This window comes from Nerophis lumbriciformis, linkage group LG07, assembly GCF_033978685.3.
Source record: "Nerophis lumbriciformis linkage group LG07, RoL_Nlum_v2.1, whole genome shotgun sequence".
Taxonomy (NCBI): Eukaryota; Metazoa; Chordata; class Actinopteri; order Syngnathiformes; family Syngnathidae; genus Nerophis; species Nerophis lumbriciformis.
The window spans coordinates 50413962-50435000 of NC_084554.2; the positions used below are offsets into that span (position 1 = coordinate 50413962).

General features: G+C 40.6%; 1 protein-coding gene across 1 annotated transcript in view; it reads left to right on the plus strand.

Moving 5' to 3' along the window:
- Positions 1-12960, plus strand: part of cry-dash (cryptochrome DASH) — a 29685-nt gene extending 16725 nt beyond the window's left edge. Inside the window, exons 8-14 of the mRNA XM_061964899.2 lie at positions 2404-2493; positions 2569-2648; positions 2723-2782; positions 2841-2998; positions 12087-12206; positions 12273-12449; positions 12519-12960. Coding sequence (XP_061820883.1) covers positions 2404-2493; positions 2569-2648; positions 2723-2782; positions 2841-2998; positions 12087-12206; positions 12273-12449; positions 12519-12620 — 787 coding nt within the window. The 3' untranslated portion in view covers positions 12621-12960. The remainder of the gene's footprint in view (positions 1-2403; positions 2494-2568; positions 2649-2722; positions 2783-2840; positions 2999-12086; positions 12207-12272; positions 12450-12518) is intronic.
- The last annotated feature ends 8079 nt before the right edge of the window (positions 12961-21039 follow it).

Below are 21039 nucleotides of genomic sequence, written 5' to 3' on the forward strand. Positions count from 1 at the left end.
GTTGTTTTGTTGGCGTCACATGTGCACAACATTTGAGTGAGTTGTTTTGTTGGCGTCACATGTCCACAACATTTGAGTGAGTTGTTTTGTTGGAGTCACATGTGCAGAAGATTAGAGTGAGTTATTTTGTTGGAGTCACATGTGCAGAAGATTAGAGTGAGTTATTTTGTTGGCATCACATGTCCACATTTGAGTGAGTTGTTTTGTTGGCGTCACTTGTCCACATTTGAGTGAGTTGTTTTGTTGGTGTCACATGTGCAGAAGATTAGAGTGAGTTGTTTTGTTGACATCACATGTCCACATTTGAGTGAGTTGTTTTGTTGGTGTCACATGTGCAGAAGATTAGAGTGAGTTGTTTTGTTGGCGTCACATGTCCACAACATTTGAGTGAGTTGTTTTGTTGAAGTCACATGTGCAGAAGATTAGAGTGAGTTATTTTGTTGGCATCACATGTCCACATTTGAGTGAGTTGTTTTGTTGGTGTCACATGTGCAGAAGATTAGAGTGAGTTGTTTTGTTGGCGTCAAATGTGCACAACATTTGAGTGAGTTGTTTTGTTGGCGTCACATGTGCACAACATTTGAGTGAGTTGTTTTGTTGGCGTCACTTGTCCACATTTGAGTGAGTTGTTTTGTTGGTGTCACATGTGCAGAAGATTAGAGTGAGTTGTTTTGTTGGCGTCACATGTCCACAACATTTGAGTGAGTTGTTTTGTTGGCGTCACATGTGCAGAAGATTCGAGTGAGTTGTGATTAGTTGGCGTCACATGTGCACAACATTTGAGTGAGTTGTTTTGTTGGCGTCACATGTCCACAACATTTGAGTGAGTTGTTTTGTTGGCGTCACATGTCCACAACATTTGAGTGAGTTGTTTTGTTGGCGTCACATGTCCACAACATTTGAGTGAGTTGTTTTGTTGGCGTCACATGTCCACAACATTTGAGTGAGTTGTTTTGTTGGCGTCACATGTCCACAACATTTGAGTGAGTTGTTTTGTTGGCGTCACATGTCCACAACATTTGAGTGTGTTGTTTAGTTGGAGTCACATGTCCACAACATTTGAGTGAGTTGTTTTGTTGGCGTCACATGTCCACAACATTTGAGTGAGTTGTTTTGTTGGCGTCACATGTCCACATTTGAGTGAGTCGTGATTAGTTGGCGTCACATGTCCACAACATTTGAGTGAGTTGTGTTTAGTTGGTGTCACATGTCCACAACATTTGAGTGAGTTGTTTTGTTGGCGTCACTTGTCCACACCATTTGAGTGAGTTGTGTTGTTGGCGTCACATGTGCACAACATTTGAGTGAGTTGTTTTGTTGGTGTCACTTGTCTACATTTGAGTGAGTTGTTTTGTTGGTGTCACATGTGCAGAAGATTAAAGTGAGTTGTTTTGTTGGCGTCACATGTGCAGAGGATTAAAGTGAGTTGTTTTGTTGGCGTCACATGTGCAGAGGATTAGAGTGAGTTGTGATTAGTTGGTGTTACATGTCCACAACATTTGAGTGAGTTGTTTTGTTGGCGTCACTTGTCCACATTTGAGTGAGTTGTTTTGTTGGTGTCACATGTGTAGAAGATTAAAGTGAGTTGTTTTCTTGGCGTCACATGTGCAGAAGATTAAAGTGAGTTGTTTTGTTGGCGTCACATGTGCAGAAGATTAGAGTGAGTTGTGATTAGTTGGTGTTACATGTCCACAACATTTGAGTGAGTTGTTTTGTTGGCGTCACTTATGCAGAAGATTAAAGTGAGTTGTTTTGTTGGCGTCACATGTGCAGAAGATTAGAGTGAGTTGTGATTAGTTGGTGTTACATGTCCACAACATTTGACTGAGTTGTTTTGTTGGCGTCACTTATGCAGAAGATTAGAGTGAGTTGTTTTGTTGGCGTCACATGTGCAGAAGACTAGAGTGAGTTGTTTTGTTGGCGTCACATGTCCACAACATTTGAGTGAGTTGTTTTGTTGGCGTCACATGTCCACAACATTTGAGTGTGTTGTTTAGTTGGAGTCACATGTCCACAACATTTGAGTGAGTTGTTTTGTTGGCGTCACATGTCCACAACATTTGAGTGAGTTGTTTTGTTGGCGTCACATGTCCACATTTGAGTGAGTCGTGATTAGTTGGCGTCACATGTCCACAACATTTGAGTGAGTTGTGTTTAGTTGGTGTCACATGTCCACAACATTTGAGTGAGTTGTTTTGTTGGCGTCACATGTGCAGAAGATTAGAGTGAGTTGTTTTGTTGGCGTCACATGTCCACAACATTTGAGTGAGTTGTTTTGTTGGCGTCACTTATGCAGAAGATTAGAGTGAGTTGTTTTGTTGGCATCACTTGTGCAGAAGACTAGAGTGAGTTGTTTTGTTGGCGTCAGATGTGCAGAAGACTAGAATGAGTTGCTGTGTGCAGGCTGGCCATGGGCTGCCTGTCTGCCAGGTACATCTACCAGCAGGTGCGCAGGTATGAGAGGGAGCGCACGGCCAATCAGAGCACGTACTGGTGAGAGTCCCAACAGCCAATCATTCTCCTGCTGGGGTGTCCAAACTTTCTCTCACACATAATTCTGATTGACAGGGTCATTTTTGAGCTCTTGTGGCGAGATTACTTCAAGTTTGTGGCGCTCAAATACGGAAACCGTCTGTTTCAAGTCCAAGGTCAGAAAAGGTCATATCGCTCTTTTTTTGTTTCCTTTAACTCAAATCCGGAATGTTTGGTGTTCTCCCCGCAGGACTTCAGGATAAGTCCGTTCCCTGGAAACAGGACATGGGTCTTTTCAGCGCATGGAAAGGTTTGCACGGCGCTACTTCCCATGTGGTGACGTCTTCACATCTTACTTTTGTGTCCAGAGGGACGCACCGGAGTCCCCTTTGTGGACGCCAACATGAGGGAGCTGGCGGCCACGGGCTTCATGTCCAACAGGGGGCGCCAGAACGTGGCGAGCTTCCTCACCAAGGACCTGGGCTTGGACTGGAGGATGGGAGCCGAGTTCTTTGAGTACCTTTTGGTAAGAACTGGACTAGTACTGTGTGATGATGATGATGCCTTCATTTCTAACATGGGATACAAAACTGTAGGATGAGAATATTGACAAACCCCAAAAGCAGTGAAGTTGTCACGTTGTGTAAATGGTAAATAAAAAGAGAATACAACAAATACTTTTCAACTTATATTCAATTGAATAGATTGCAAAGACAAGATCCTTAATGTTCGAGCTAGAAAACTTTATTTTTTGCAAATATTAGCTCACTTGGAATTTGTCAAAAAAGCTGGCACAAGTGGCAAAAAAGACTGAGAAAGTTGAGGAATGCTCATCAAACACTTATTTGGAACATCCCACAGGTGAACAGGCTAATTGGGAACAGGTGGGTGCCATGATTGGGTATAAAAGCAGCTTCCATGAAATGCTCAGTCGTTCACAAACAAGGACGGGGGCGAGGGTCACCACTTTGTCAACGAATGCCTGAGCAAATTGTTTAAAAACAACATTTCTCAACCAGCTATTGCAAGGAATTTAAGGATTTCACCATCTACGCTCCGTAATATCATCAAAAGGTTCAGAGAATCTGGAGAAATTACTGCACGTAAGCCAAAAAGCGACATCGGTGTGTAAAGGATATCACCACATGGGCTCAGGAACACTTCAGACAACCACTTTCAGTAACTACAGTTGGTCGCTACATCTGTAAGTGCAAGTTAAAACTCTACTATGCAAAGCGGAAGCCATTTATCAACAACACCCAGAAACGCCGCCGGCTTGGCTGGGCCCGAGCTCATCTAAGATGGACTGATGCAAAGCGTAAAAATAGTTCTGTGGTCTGACGAGTCCACATTTCAAATTGTTTTTGGAAACTGTGGACGTCGTGTCCTCCGGACCAAAGAGGAAAAGAACCATAGGCGCAAAATGTAAAAGCCAGCATGTGTGATGGTATGGGGGTGTATTAGTGCCCAAGACATGGGTAACTTACACATCTGTGAAGGCACCATTAATGCTGAAAGGTACATACAGGTTTTGGAGCAACATATGTTGCTATCCAAGCACCGTTATCATGGACGCCCCTGCTTATTTCAGCAAGACAATGCCAAGCCACGTGTTACAACAGCGTGGCTTCATAGTAAAAGAGTGCGGGTACTAGACTGGCCTGTCTGTAGTCCAGACCTGTCTCCCATTGAAAATGTGTGGCGCATTATGAAGCCTAAAATACCACAACGGAGACTGTTGAACAACTTAAGCTGTACATCAAGCAAGAATGGGAAAGAATTCCACCTGAGAAGCTTAAAAAATGTGTCTCCTCAGTTCCCAAACGTTTACTGAGTGTTGTTAAAAGGAAAGCCCATGTAACACAGTGGTAAAAATGCCTTTTTTGCAATGTGTTGCTGCTATTAAATTCTATGTTAATGATTATTTGGGGGGAAAAAAAATAGTTTTTCAATTCAAACATTAAATATTTCGTCTTTGTAGTCTATTCAATTGAATATAAGTTGCAAATCATTGTATTCTCTTTTTATTTACCATTTACACAACTTAACTGGTTTTGGGTTTTATAGATAGGGATTGTTTTTGGTTAGGGGAGCAAACATTCCAAAGGTTTGTCTGCTTTAATTGTCCGTTCTGGCTCCTGGAATTGGTCGTAATTCCGCGTCGCAGAGTGGAAACCTTCTCCGTGATGTTGTCCGATTTGCGATAAAATCCCGACATCGCCAAAGTCTGAGTGCTCCCAGCTCTACCCAACCCATACATCAAGACTATAAAAATGGGAGCCATTACCTCCCTGCTTGGCACTCAAGAGTTGGAATTGGGGGTTAAATCACCAAAAATGATTCCCGGGCGTGGCCACCGCTGCTGCTCACTTTTCCCCTCACCTCCCAGGGGGTGATCAAAGGTGATGGGTCAAATGAAGAAAATAATTTCCCCACATCTAGTGTGTGTGCGACAATCATTGGTACTTTAACTCAGTGGTTCTCAAATGGGGGTACGCGTACCCCTGGGGGTACTTGAAGGTCATACTTGCCAACCCTCCCGAATTTTCCGGGAGACTCCCGAAATTCAGCGCCTCTCCCGAAAACCTACCGGGACAAATATTCTCCCGAAAATCTCCCGATTTTCAGCCGGAACTGGAGGCCACGCCCCCTCCAGCTCCATGCGGACCTGAGTGAGGACAGCCTTTTTTCATGACGGGAGGACAACAGGGTGACAAGAACTAAATCATCCAGACTAGAGACAAATTGTATTATTATGTTTATCTTACCTAAAAACAAATATATTTATTAATAAAAAAAAAATTTAAAAAAAATACAAATACATTTTTACTATATTTTGCTAAAAACATCAAAATGAATTGTATTTTTATTTGTATTTTTTCTGACTCCTTATTACATCCAGCCATAGAATTATACATTAAAATAAACATATTTGAAATAATTAATTTTAAATGATCATAATTGATTTAAAATGACCATATTTAATTGTTAAAATAATTGCTTGTTTATCAACAACTTTAGCATTTTATTCATTACATTTTGAAGCTCTCAGAAGCCAAGTTATGTTATATTCCTTAAGATTTATTTATGCAAGTTTGAAGTATCAATTATCTAAACACAGTTTTGTTTGCATATTTTCAGGATGTAGATATATATATATATATATATATATATATATGTATGAAATACTTGACTTGGTGAATTCTAGCTGTCAATATACTCCTCCCCTCTTAACCACGCCCCCAACCACGCCCCGCCCCTGACCACGCCCCTCGCCCCCCACCTCCCGAAATCGGAGGTCTCAAGGTTGACAAGTATGCTTGAAGGTATGTCAAGGGGTACGTGAGATTTTTTTTAAATATTCAAAAATAGCAACAATTCAAAAATCCTTTATAAATATTAAAAAAAAACTATCTTTTTTTCAAAATAGTTCAAGAAAGACCACTACAAATGAGCAATATTTTTGCACTGTTATACAATTTAATAAATCAGAAACTGATGACATAGTGTTGTATTTTAATTCTTTATCTCTTTTTTTTCAACCAAAAATGCTTTGCTCTGATTAGGGGGTACTGGAATTTAAAAAAAATTCACAGGGGCATACCTGCCAACTACTCCGGTTTTCCCGTAATTAGTACGGTTTTCATCAACCTATTCCGGGTTACGGTTGCAGTGATAAAAAATACGGTTTTTCATTAATTAAATTTTTTTTTTTTTTTTTAAGTTTTATTCACAAAATCGCGTAACAACAATGACAATCGACACTGCTTCCCGTAACTTCCTATCGAGCCATTCCGAATGCCATGCGCGAGGCTATTTATAGCACCGCTGCCAAGCACGAGGCACCAGTTGCCATTGTTTCCAAACGAGCGAACGATCATGGAATCAGCCGGAGAAAAATCGCAAACGAGTCTTAAACCGAAAAGAAAACTGCAGTCATTCCGTGAAGAATATTCAAAAGCCTATCCGGGAATAATTATCCGTTCCAAAAAGGGTGAAAACTACGCGAATTGCACCTTGTGCAGACAAGATTTTTCGATCGGACACGGAGGAATTAGTGGAAAACTTTCAACGTTTTTCGGATTTTAGCCACAAAAAGGTAATGCCACCAATGTTATCTATTGGAATTGTTTAGTACTGTTATACTGTTAAAAGTGTTTATACTATTTATGCTTTCAAGTCCAAGTTGAAGAAATCTTGTTAAATGTTGACAGCATAACTACCAAAATACAGAAGTATGTCCTTAATATTTTTGCAGTGCTATTTCTGTTGAAAAGTTCAAATGATTACATTAGAGATGTGATGTGCCACTTTTCAAGTGTCTGATGGCTTAAATTAATTTTCATGAATTTTTCATATTTTGAATTCTTTTGAAAGGCTTACAAAAAAAACTACATTTGAATTGTAATTCCATGCTATTGACAGGACTATTAATTTTAATGAAGTTAGCTTACCATGTTTACAGTATGATAATTGTGATAGAAATGTGAATTTTAGGCACAGAATATTTTATACAATTGAACAAGGCAGTAGATTATACAAGCTTGGACAGAAAGTTAATAATGACACCAATTTTTTTTTTTAATGGAATTGTTTAGTACTGTTTTACCATTTGTTTACTGTAAAAAGTGTTTATACTGTTTATACTTTCAATTAACAAATTGAAGTCTTGTGAAAGGTTGACAGGATAACTGGCATTAACTGTCAAAATAATTTCAAACTATTGAAGTTAGCTTACAGAATAAACATGTCAATCAACCCATATGATTTTTGCTGTAATATTTTTGTTTTGAAAAGTCACTGTGACTGATAGAAAAGTGATGGTTTTAGCAACATTTTAACCTGTCTGAATGCTAATAATCATTTTGCGTCGGGGAGGCGAACCTGAACCCCCCACCAGGACTTTGTCCTGGACCTACCGGGGCCTGCGGCCCCTGGACCCTGGCTACTAGGTTTTTCTGATTTCAAAAGTTGGCAGGTATGTAATAGTGTAAGAGTCCAGTCCATAGTGGATCTAACATAATAGTGTGAGAGTCCAGTCCATAGTGGATCTAACATAATAGTGTGAGAGTCCAATCCATAGTGGGTCTAACATAATAGTGTAAGAGTCCAGTCCATAGTGGATCTAACATAATAGTGTGAGAGTCCAGTCCATAGTGGATCTAACATAATATTGTGAGAGTCCAGTCCATAGTGGATCTAACATAATATTGTGAGAGTCCAGTCCATAGTGGGTCTAACATAATAGTGTGAGAGTCCAGTCCATAGTGGATCTAACATAATAGCGAGAGTCCAGTCCATAGTGGATCTAACATAATAGTGTAAGAGTCCAGTCCATAGTGGATCTAACATAATAGTGTAAGAGTCCAGTCCATAGTGGATCTAACATAATATTGTGAGAGTCCAGTCCATAGTGTATCTAACATAATAGTGTGAGAGTCCAGTCCATAGTGGATCTAACATAATATTGTGAGAGTCCAGTCCATCGTGGATCTAACATAATATTGTGAGAGTCCAGTCCATAGTGTATCTAACATAATATTGTGAGAGTCCAGTCCATAGTGGGTCTAACATAATAGTGTGAGAGTCCAGTCCATAGTGGATCTAACATAATATTGTGAGAGTCCAGTCCATAGTGTATCTAACATAATATTGTGAGAGTCCAGTCCATAGTGGGTCTAACATAATAGTGTGAGAGTCCAGTCCATAGTGGATCTAACATAATAGTGTGAGAGTCCAGTCCATAGTGGATCTAACATAATATTGTGAGAGTCCAGTCCATAGTGTATCTAACATAGTAGTGTGAGAGTCCAGTCCATAGTGGATCTAACATAATATTGTGAGAGTCCAGTCCATAGTGGATCTAACATAATAGTGTGAGAGTCCAGTCCATAGTGGATCTAACATAATAGTGTGAGAGTCCAGTCCATAGTGGATCTAACATAATAGTGTGAGAGTCCAGTCCATAGTGGATCTAACATAATATTGTGAGAGTCCAGTCCATAGTGGATCTAACATAATATTGTGAGAGTCCAGTCCATAGTGGATCTAACATAATATTGTGAGAGTCCAGTCCATAGTGGGTCTAACATAATAGTGTGAGAGTCCAGTCCATAGTGGATCTAACATAATAGTGTGAGAGTCCAGTCCATAGTGGATCTAACATAATATTGTGAGAGTCCAGTCCATAGTGGATCTAACATAATAGTGTGAGAGTCCAGTCCATAGTGGATCTAACATAATATTGTGAGAGTCCAGTCCATAGTGGATCTAACATAATAGTGTGAGAGTCCAGTCCATAGTGGATCTAACATAATAGTGTGAGAGTCCAGTCCATAGTGGATCTAACATAATATTGTGAGAGTCCAGTCCATAGTGGATCTAACATAATATTGTGAGAGTCCAGTCCATAGTGGATCTAACATAATATTGTGAGAGTCCAGTCCATAGTGGGTCTAACATAATAGTGTGAGAGTCCAGTCCATAGTGGATCTAACATAATAGTGTGAGAGTCCAGTCCATAGTGGATCTAACATAATATTGTGAGAGTCCAGTCCATAGTGGATCCAGTCCATTTTAACCTGTCTGAATGCTAATAATCATTTTGCGTCGGGGAGGCGAACCTGAACCCCCCACCAGGACTTTGTCCTGGACCTACCGGGGGCCTGCGGCCCCTGGACCCTGGCTACTAGGTTTTTCTGATTTCAAAAGTTGGCAGGTATGCAGGGGGTACATCACTGAAAAAAGGTTGAGAACCACTGTGTCATGTCTGTGTAATCATGTTTTGTTTTAAGTCATGTTTTGTTTAGTTTCTGGCTTTTCACTCCCTTGTCTTGTTTCCATGATTACCCCATTAGTTTCACCTGTTCCACGTTTGGACTCATTGTGCACTCTTGTTTGTCACCGTAGCAACCATTAGTTTTCACCTGTCACGTCACGCACCTGCTTTCACTAATCATGTCCATGGTATTTAAGTTCATTCTTTTCAGTTTGTCGTTCTGACGACCTCACCACATTTATGCTCTGTCCATGCCTGGCACTTCCTCCCATGTCCATTCTTCATGCAACTATTTTTGTCTAAGCCAAGTAAGTTTTTGTTCCATGTTTATAGTCTTTTTGTTTTTTCATAGTTTGTTCTCCGCCACTGTGCGTGCTTTTCATTTATTCCTTTTTTTTTGATAATAATAAATAAATCATGTACCTTCATTCCCGTCTCGCCCGAGCCAACTTTCCGTTGCATCCCGGAAAAGCACACATCCAAGACCCAGTCATGACACACTGCTTTAACTGGACCAGAGCAACGCTCATTCCAATCAGCAGTTTTGAACTATGTGTTGTTTTGTTGGCGTCACATGTGCAGAAGATTAGAGTGAGTTGTGATTAGTTGGCGTTACATGTCCACAACATTTGAGTGAGTTGTTTTGTTGGCGTCACTTGTCCACATTTGAGTGAGTTGTTTAGTTGGCGTCACATGTCCACATTTGAGTGAGTTGTGATTAGTTGGCGTCACATGTCCATAACATTTGAGTGAGTTGTTTTGTTGGCGTCCCATGTGCACAAGATTAGAGTGAGTTGTGATTAGTTGGCGTCACATGTCCACAACATTTGAGTGAGTTGTTTTGTTGGCGTCACATGTCCACAACATTTGAGTGAGTTGTTTTGTTGGCGTCACATGTCCACAACATTTGAGTGAGTTGTTTTGTTGGCGTCACAAGTCCACAACATTTGAGTGAGTTGTTTTGTTGGCGTCACATGTCCACAACATTTGAGTGAGTTGTTTTGTTGGCGTCACATGTCCACAACATTTGAGTGAGTTGTTTTGTTGGCGTCACAAGTCCACAACATTTGAGTGAGTTGTTTTGTTGGCGTCACTTGTCCACAACATTTCAGTGAGTTGTTTTGTTGGCGTCACATGTCCACAACATTTGAGTGAGTTGTTTTGTTGGCGTCACATGTCCACAACATTTGAGTGAGTTGTTTTGTTGGCGTCACATGTCCACAACATTTGAGTGAGTTGTTTTGTTGGCGTCACATGTCCACAACATTTGAGTGAGTTGTTTTGTAGGCGTCACTTGTCCACAACATTTGAGTGAGTTGTTTTGTTGGCGTCACATGTCCACAACATTTGAGTGAGTTGTTTTGTTGGCGTCACATGTCCACAACATTTGAGTGAGTTGTTTTGTAGGCGTCACTTGTCCACAACATTTGAGTGAGTTGTTTTGTTGGCGTCACATGTCCACAACATTTGAGTGAGTTGTTTTGTAGGCGTCACTTGTCCACAACATTTGAGTGAGTTGTTTTGTTGCCGTCACATGTCCACAACATTTGAGTGAGTTGTTATGTTGGCGTCACTTGTCCACAACATTTGAGTGAGTTGTTTTGTTGGCGTCACTTGTCCACAACATTTCACTGAGTTGTTTTGTTGGCGTCACATGTCCACAACATTTGAGTGAGTTGTTTTGTTGGCGTCCCATGTGCACAAGATTAGAGTGAGTTGTGATTAGTTGGCGTCACATGTCCACAACATTTGAGTGAGTTGTTTTGTTGGCGTCACTTGTCCACAACATTTCAGTGAGTTGTTTTGTTGGCGTCACATGTCCACAACATTTGAGTGAGTTGTTTTGTTGGCGTCACATGTCCACAACATTTGAGTGAGTTGTTTTGTTGGCGTCACATGTCCACAACATTTGAGTGAGTTGTTTTGTTGGCGTCACATGTCCACAACATTTGAGTGAGTTGTTTTGTAGGCGTCACTTGTCCACAACATTTGAGTGAGTTGTTTTGTTGGCGTCACATGTCCACAACATTTGAGTGAGTTGTGTTTTGTTGGCGTCACATGTCCACAACATTTGAGTGAGTTGTTTTGTTGGCGTCACAGGTCCACAACATTTGAGTGTGTTGTTTTGTTGGCGTCACATGTCCACATTTGAGTGAGTTGTTTTGTTGGCGTCACAGGTCCACAACATTTGAGTGTGTTGTTTTGTTGGCGTCACATGTCCACAACATTTGAGTGAGTTGTTTTGTTGGCGTCACAGGTCCACAACATTTGAGTGAGTTGTGTTTTGTTGGCGTCACATGTCCACAACATTTGAGTGAGTTGTGTTTTGTTGGCGTCACATGTCCACAACATTTGAGTGAGTTGTTTTGTTGGCGTCACAGGTCCACAACATTTGAGTGTGTTGTTTTGTTGGCGTCACATGTCCACAACATTTGAGTGAGTTGTTTTGTTGGCGTCACAGGTCCACAACATTTGAGTGAGTTGTTTTGTTGGCGTCACAGGTCCACAACATTTGAGTGAGTTTTATAATATCCACAAAGTTCAGTGACCACGTGTGTGGATTTTCTCTTTTGGTTTAGTTGCGCCATGAGTGGGGAATGTTGCTTGGATTGGGTCATAGATAAACAATGCTATGCTGTGCACACTTTAAAGTGCAATTCATGGTCATTGATCAGATTGTCCACAACATGGCGGTAGATTTGTCGTAAGTCAACTGTTCGATATTTAAAACGACGCTTTTGGTTGTAGTTGGGACACTTCTCGATAAACACGCCTTTATGGTTGCAACATTCCCTTGAAGTGTGTCGCTAATGTTGTGATGGTGATGCCATTGAAGGTGGACCATGACGTGTGCAGTAACTATGGCAACTGGCTGTACAGCGCGGGCGCAGGAAACGACCCCAGAGAGAACAGGAAGTTCAACATGATCAAACAAGGCCTGGACTACGACCCTGACGTACGTTTAGCACGTTGTTGTTGTTGTTGTTGTGTCACATGACGCGGGATGTGGGTGTGTCCTCAGGGGGACTACGTGCGGCTCTGGGTTCCCGAGCTGCAGAAAATCCCGGGTTCTGACGTCCACACGCCGTGGACCCTCAGCACGGCGGCGCTGGCCCACGCCGACGTGTCCCTCGGCCGGACGTACCCCTCCCCCGTCGTGGTGGCGCCCGAGTGGAGCCGACACGCCAACAAGAGAGCGGTAAGCCCGTTCCCGAAGTCACTTGACGTGGAAGGAACAAGTTTCTGTAAGTTCCGGCTCCTTTTCCAGGGCGGCGGCGCGGCGAGAGGCACGAAAGGTCCGTCGCACACGCCCAGACAGCGTCGGGACCGAGGCGTCGATTTCTATTTCTCCAGGAGCAAAAACCTGTGAGCTCACACGGAAAACCAGCTTTTGTGTTTGTGCCTACAAAGAAAGTTGGGGTAATATTTCATGATATATCTCATTAATAACCAATCTTTGGTGCAATGCTGCCAACATGGCCGCCGTTTGTTGACATATTGAAGTTATGTGTGACTCTTTTCATCATCTCCGTTTGGAAACTCTTCTCTCACGCTGTGGATTTGTTGGCAGCACCTCTGGTGTTGCCGCGGTAACCTTCTTTTCTTTTGGCACAGTATAATCCCTCCCAATACGTGGATCATGTGCTGTGCAAAGGGGGACATTTTGCACATACTTGCCAACCTTGAGACCTCCGATTTCGGGAGGTGGAGGGTGGGGGGGGGTGGGGGGGGTGGGGAGGCGTGGTCGGGGCGGGGGGCGTGGTTAAGAGGGGAGGAGTATATTTACAGCTAGAATTCACCAAGTCAAGTATTTCATATATATATATATCTAAGAAATACTTGACTTTCAGTGAATTCTAGCTATATATATATATATATATATATATATATATATATATATATATATATATATATATATATATATTTATTTTATTATATATATATGTATGTATAAATAAAATAAATACTTGAATTTCAGTGTTCATTTATTTACACATATACACACACATAACACTCATCTACTCATTGTTGAGTTAAGGCATACTTGCCAACCTTGAGACCTCCGATTTCGGGAGGTGGAGGGTGGGGCGGTGGGGAGGCGTGGTCGGGGCGGGGGCGTGGTTAAGAGGGGAGGAGTATATTTACAGCTAGAATTCACCAAGTCAAGTATTTCATATATATATATATATATATATATATATATATATATATATATATATCTAAGAAATACTTGACTTTCAGTGAATTCTAGCTATATATATATATATATATATATATATATATATATTTATTTTATTATATATATATGTATGTATAAATAAAATAAATACTTGAATTTCAGTGTTCATTTATTTACACATATACACACACATAACACTCATCTACTCATTGTTGAGTTAAGGCATACTTGCCAACCTTGAGACCTCCGATTTCGGGAGGTGGGGGGCGGGGGCGTGGTTAAGAGATAGATATATATATATATATATAAGAAATACTTGACTTTCAGTAAATTCTAGTTATATATATATATATATATATATATATATATATATATATATATATATATGTATGTGTGGGAAAAAATCACAAGACTATTTCATCTCTACAGGCCTGTTTCATGAGGGGGGGTACCCTCAATCGTCAGGAGATTTTAATGGGAGCATTCGCATACCATGGTTTATATAGGGCACAGAGTGGGTGGGTACAGGCTGGCCTAGGGGCGTGGTGATTGGCTCATGTGTTACCTAGGAGGTGTTTCCGTCTATGGCGGCATGCTGTTACAATTTTGCTGCGCTTGTTGAGGGATGACAGGTCTGGACGGTAAATAATAAACAGTTTCTCTTTCAAGCATAGGTTGCATCTTTTATTACCACTATTGTAAGGTGTGCTGGATGCAAGAATTTGCCATGTTATTGAATATTCAACATTATTGTCTTTGAGGTCCCAAATGTGTTTGCTGAGTTCTGTGGTATTTCGCAGGTTTTTGTTCCTGAAAGAAGCCTTGTGATTGTTCCATCTGGTTTTGAATTCTCCCTCGGTTAATCCTACATATGTGTCGGATGTGTTAATGTCCTTGCGTATTACCTTAGATTGGTAGACAACTGATGTTTGTAAGCACCCCCCGTTGAGAGGGCAATCAGGTTTCTTTCGACAATTACATCCTTTGTTGGTTTTGGAGTCGTTCTGTCTGAGGGCCGACGGCTCATTTGCAATTGTTTTGTTGTGGTTTGAGATGATTTGTCGTATATTGTTCATGCAGCTGTAGCTCAATTTAATGTTGTTCTTGTTGAATACTTTTCTTAGGATGTTGTCTTTGGGAAAGTGTTTGTCAATCAGATTGAGGAATTTGTGTCCAATGTTCGTTGAGACGTTTTTGCTGTATGGGGGGTTGTACCAGATGATGTCGTTCCGTTTTCTGTTCTTTTTTGGCTGGTTTCCTGGCGTGGGTTCATAGGTGAGGGTGAAATTGTATCCGCTTTCATCAAGGGCTTTTTGGTACGGGAGGGTTGCTTGGTCAAATTCAGCTTTGCTAGATGTATATATATATATATAAATATATATATATATATATATATATATATATATATATATATATATAAATAAAATAAATACTTGAATTTCAGTGTTCATTTACAAACTACAACTCACAAACACTTTAGAGTTAGGCTCCACCATCAGAATGTGTACTTAAACTTATAAAGATCACATGGATATTATTCAGTGAGTTGATTCACCAAAACTAACCTGTTATACAGGAGGAAAAAGCACACAGGACGTTTCAATTGTTCACAGACTGGTCGCGCTCATCAGAATGACAAGACACTTCCGGTCTGCAGGCGATAGCATTCAATTGGGAAGAAACGCCCTACTGCCCCCTATTGACCAATGTGAATACTGATAAATGTGTAATGACAGCTCCAAAAACGAATTCAAACCACAAAATGAAATAAATAAATCAACACAAAAATGTGACACATTATGGGTGGGTCACATATGCATGTACAGTAGATGGCAGTATTGTCCTGTTTAAAAGTGTCACAACGTTGCTGTTTACGGCAGACGAACTGCTTTACGGTAGACACCGTTGTTGTGTGTTGTCAACACGTCACTCAGGTCCGCCTGAATTTCGGGAGTTTTTCGGGAGAAAATTTGTCCCGGGAGGTTTTCGGGAGAGGCGCTGAATTTCGGGAGGGTTGGCAAGTATGGTTATGTGTGACATCATCTCCGTTTGGAAACTCTTCTCTCACGCTGTGGATTTGTTGGCAGCACCTCTGGTGTTGCCGCGGTAACCTTCTTTTCTTTTGGCACAGTATAATCCCTCCCAATACGTGGATCATGTGCTGTGCAAAGGGGGACATTTTGCACATACTTGCCAACCTTGAGACCTCCGATTTCGGGGGGTGGGGAGGCGTGGTTGGGGCTGGGGCGGGGGGCGTGGTTGGGGCGGGGGCGTGGTTAGGGGCGTGGTTAAGAGGGGAGGAGTATATTTACAGCGAGAATTCACCAAGTCAAGTATTTTATATATATATATATATCTAAGAAATACTTGACTTTCAGTTAATTCTAGCTATATATATATATATATATATATATATATATATATATATATATATATTTATTTATTATTTATATATATATGTATGCGATGAGGTGGCGACTTGTCCAGAGTGTACCCCGCCTTCCGCCCGATTGTAGGTGAGATAGGCTCCAGCGCCCCCCCGCGACCCCAAAGGGAATAAGCGGTAGAAAATGGATGGATGGATGGATATATATGTATATATAAATAAAAGAAATACTTGAATTCCAGTGTTCATTTATTTACACATATACACACACATAACACTCATCTACTCATTGTTGAGTTAAGGGTTGAATTGTCCATCCTTGTTCTATTCTCTGTCACTATTTTTCTAACCATGCCGAACACCCTCTCTGATGATGCATTGCTGTGTGGCACGCACAAAAGTGCTTTCATCAAATGCATTAGAGTCCGGAATCTTCCATCTCTCCCTAGCATGGCCCAAAACCGGTCAATCTTTGCTTCCTGGGGAAGATCTTCAGTGCCAAGCACTTGGTAGTCCACTACTTCTTCCCGGAGGCTATCCAGGTCCAATCGCAGCTGCGGCTTGGAACTTACAAGCTGTTATGAGAGTAGCGTATGTGTGTGTGTGGCCCTTTAATAGGTGAGCATGTGAGGTGAGTGTGTGGGCGAGAGAAGAGAGGGAGCGGTAGCGTGAGTGCGGGCGGGGACTAGTTTGTTTTGTGTTGGATTGGCTGTGTGCAAGCAATCAATAAAGCAAGATTTGCAAATCTGTTGCGTTTTGGACCAGTTGTTCTCCCAGGGAATTCAAGTCACAAGTCGCTCCCAAGCTCTTTATGACACTTAAAGCTGAGTAGAAAAACCACCAGAGACAGAATAGGTATTTTGTAATATATTTGCAAAGCTTTGCATATACATTGAGACCAGTCCAGCATAGAACATTCAATCGCGCCGCCAAGATGGTCTGCCTCCACCCCGACCAATCCCCCTCTCCTCTTAAGTCTCTCTTCCTCCCCCCCCTGGCAGTCATGTCTCTCTAGCCAAAACACATGCTTGTTATCTCTGTCTCTAACATTCCTCACTCAAGGTTAAGCACACAGTTTTGCAGACAACCAAAAGACCACATTTGGAAGAAAAACACTAGCTGTTTTGTAATATGACTATGAAATAAAAAGAAGTAACACTTAAATTCGGATATATGTAAATATCTGCCTCCCGACACAACTAATCGCCGGACTCAGGCAGGAAAGGTGCAACAAAGCGTATTTCTTCCTCGTTCTTCTGCTTCGTCTCCTTGTTGTGTGCGCAGTTGTGCACTGCACTCTCTAAAAGCCGTATATGTTATGGATGGCAGTATTGTCCTGTTTAAGAGTGTCACAACATCGCTGTTTACGGCAGACCAACTGCTTTACGGTAGACGAAAACGTGACTGCTGCTGTTGTGTGTTGTTGCCGCGCTGGGAGGACGTTAATGAAACTGCCTAACAATAAACCCACATAAGAAACCAAGAACTCGCCCTCCATCATTCTACAGTTATAACGTGATTGGGCGGGCACGCTGTTTATAACGTGGTAAAGCGGACTCAGGTCCGCATGGAGCTGGAGGGGGCGTGGCCTCGGAGAAAATTTGTCCCGGGAGGTTTTCGGGAGAGGCGCTGAATTTCGGGAGTCTCCCGGAAAATCCGGGAGGGTTGGCAAGTATGAAATTTTGCATGAATTAGTGAGATGTATGAAGTGTTTTTCTAGCCCCATCCTGCTCTGGCACTTAGAAAAATATAATGACAATTTTCCCTTAACATGATATGTTCCCCCATGATGCGCAGTACAGATCAACCGATTATCCTTGCCGATATTTGGCATTTTGACGTGTTATCCTTTTTTGAATGTATTTACTACCATTCTACTTCTGTTTACCTGTCAAAACTTCACTGTTTTGCCGGGGAAATCCAATTTTTGTCCTTCTTCCCTGGCTCCTTTTTTGCTTGTTTTCACTACTGCGGCGAAACAATCCTCCGTTTGCAGGAGCGCCACGAGTTTCATGATCAATCAAATAAAGCGATCAGATATGGACGGGCATGAAGACGACAGAAAAAGATAGCTCTGCCAAAAATGCAAACTTTGTTATTGTTATTGTGATTCAGAGGAATTTTATTTTGAAATAAAATGTTGATGCTCCTCTTAGACACATGTAATAAATGCGTGACGTAGTCGAGCATCATCACTTCCATCACTGTTTCTCATATTACCGTCTTCTCTTGCCATTTATCGACTTTTTAGTCCCGCTCGTTTGGCCTTTTTAAAATATATTTACTACTATTCTACTTCTGTTTATGTTGGAATAATTGTAAGTTATCACAAAAGAAACGTTGTATTATGAATGCTGTCTTTCGAGGCCTAACAAGAGGAAGAAGGCTCGTAAAACTCCACTGTGATTTCAACACGGACAGATGGCAGGATCTGCTCAACTTCCAGAGGAACTCTCTTTGAAGTGTTAAACGAACTCTCTTTGAAGTCAACGCTATTTACGACCCGCTGCCCTTTTGAAGCAACTGTGGTCAGGAGACGGGAGGGGTTATCCATTGTCCTCCAACACCTGCCCCAGCTGGATCCAGGAAGAGCCCAAGCCCGAGAAATCCTCTTCTTGGACTTCAAAGCGACCGAAAACAATGACTGTTTTACATACTTCCCATTCCTGCTGTGACATGTGTTGGTGCGTGAACATTGAACATCTGAATAAAGGAGGTGACGAAAACCTTCTTCGTCAGAGCGTGGTGCAGGACTGTACAGAGAGTGCAGTGGCCATGTCTCTCCTCAATATTGAGTCCAAATTGAATTCTGTCTCTGTTTGATTCCTTGCCTTTTGTCTTGTTTAATAGATGTCCTCAGTGTTTGAACGTGACAGTTTACAAATCAACACTTACATTTTTTGCCTGGAAATCCAATTGATGTCTTTCTCCCCTGGCTTATTTTTGCTGTTTTTCACTACTGCGGCGATCAATTCGCTCAACAATCCTCCGTTTGCAACAGTCGTAGCGTGGGCTCATAACAGGAGCGCCACGAGTTTCATGATCAATCGAATGATGCGACAAAGATGGACGGATATGAAGACGGCAGAAAAGATATCTCTGCCAAAAATGCAAACTTTGTGTAAATATCTTGACAAATATGAGATTATTATATACGAGTAAAGAAGAGCAGGCAGCAGCTCACACATTCTCATACTATCTATAACATCCAGGAAGAAATGTCAGCCATCTTGAAAAATGTCTCGACGTTAATCTACGTGAAGGAGCCCAGAATTGTTTATATTGAAATGTTGACAATATTTCACGAGGAAACCTTACAATGTATTGAATCCATAAAGAGTTATAAAATGGAGTCGATGAGTTATTGTCATATAGAGACATTTTATTTTGAAATAAGAAGACACGTAATAAATTTGTGACATAGTCGAGCATCATCACTTCCTGTTTCTCATATTACGGTATTCTCTCACCATTTATTGACTTTTTAGTCCCGCTCGTTCTGCCTTTTTTTTAAATGTATTTAATAATATTCTACTTCTGTTTACAAGTCAAAACTTAATTATTTTTTTTGCAGGGAAATCCAATTTTTGTCCTTCTTCCCTGTTTTCACTACTGCGGCGATCGATTCGCTCAACAATCCTCCGTTTGCAACACTCACAGTGTGGGCTCATTAATAGGAGCGCCACGAGTTTCATGATCAATCAAATACTGCGACAGAGATGGACGGACATGATCGTCTCCCTATAATGTTTGTCTGATCATGAATGGGATTGTGCTGAAAATCTAATTTCCCCTTAGCTATTAATATAGTACTTCTGAAGACGACAGAAAATATACCTCTGCCAAAAATGAAAACTTTGTGTAAATATATTGACAAATATGAGATGATTATATAAGTCAAAAATGTGAGTTTAATTGTTTTTATTTAAATGTTGACGATATTTCACGAGGAAACCTTATTAAATAAATCCACAAAGTGTTATAAAATGGAGTAGATGAGAAATGTCATATTTTGACTAATTTTATTTTGAACTAAAATGTCGATGCTCCTCTTAGACACACCGAATAAATGTGTTGTTTTTTTTAACCACTAACTGTTTCACATGGATAAATACGTATGAATATTTAAAAATGTTTAATTAATTAACTCATTTAGTTGTTTATTATAATCTATTGTGTATGCTTTGTGTTGTCGTCTTAAAGTATATTTTCTATTTAAAAAACGAGCCGGAGATTTATTGAGGAAGTTAAAGTGCAAACTGCATAAATAAGAACATGAAACTGTTATATTACTAGATATTAATGTAATATTACTGCATTTGTAGCAATATTTGGACTACCTAAGAAAGACGTGAAATAGTCGATGCAGTGCAAGTTAATAACGTTGTTGGAGATATGTGAAAGCAAATGTTTTTTGTATAAACCTTTATTTATAATATGCAACATTCACATACAAGCAAATAAATAATAATAATAATCAAAACAAGTACAGAAACAGTGCAAAACAGCGCCAGGGGGTTGTAAACTCAATAAAGCAACTAAAGAAGAATGTATATATATATATATATATATTTTTTTTTTATATTGCATTCTTTTTTATGTTATACATATGTAGCAAAATGTAAAGCCATAGGCTCACACAAGTGCCGTAAATAATCTAAATTTGGAGCATCATAGTAGAAAGAGTTTTAAAGTAAAGTTCTAATTCTTTTTTTAGAAGGCTCAAAAAACAGGTCGGATATTGAGAAACTTACATTTATGAATTACATGGACCCCGACTTAAACAAGTTGAAAAACGTATTCGGGTGTTACCTGTCACGACTAGGACTGTGGCGTGGTTTGTTCTCCCGAGGTGCAAAAGATTTGGACCAGATGTGGCGTGAAGGGGAGTACATGATTTATTTTAACACTAACTACAAAAAAAAAGCAAACAAAAGGCGCGCACAAGGGCGGAAGTACAAAACTTGAATATAAACACAAAACTTGCACAATGGCAGAAACTATGAACAATGAAACAAAACTTGCAAACTATGGCATGAATGAAGAAAACTTACTTGGACGAGAAAACGGCATGAAAAAGCGCAGCAAGGGTCATAAGGGTGTGTGGAGAGTGTGTCAGGGGTATGAATGCGGATGTCGCCAGAAAGACAAACTGAAAACAATGAACTTAAATACTACAGACATGATTAGTAAAAACAGGTGCGTGACTCAAAACGTGAAACA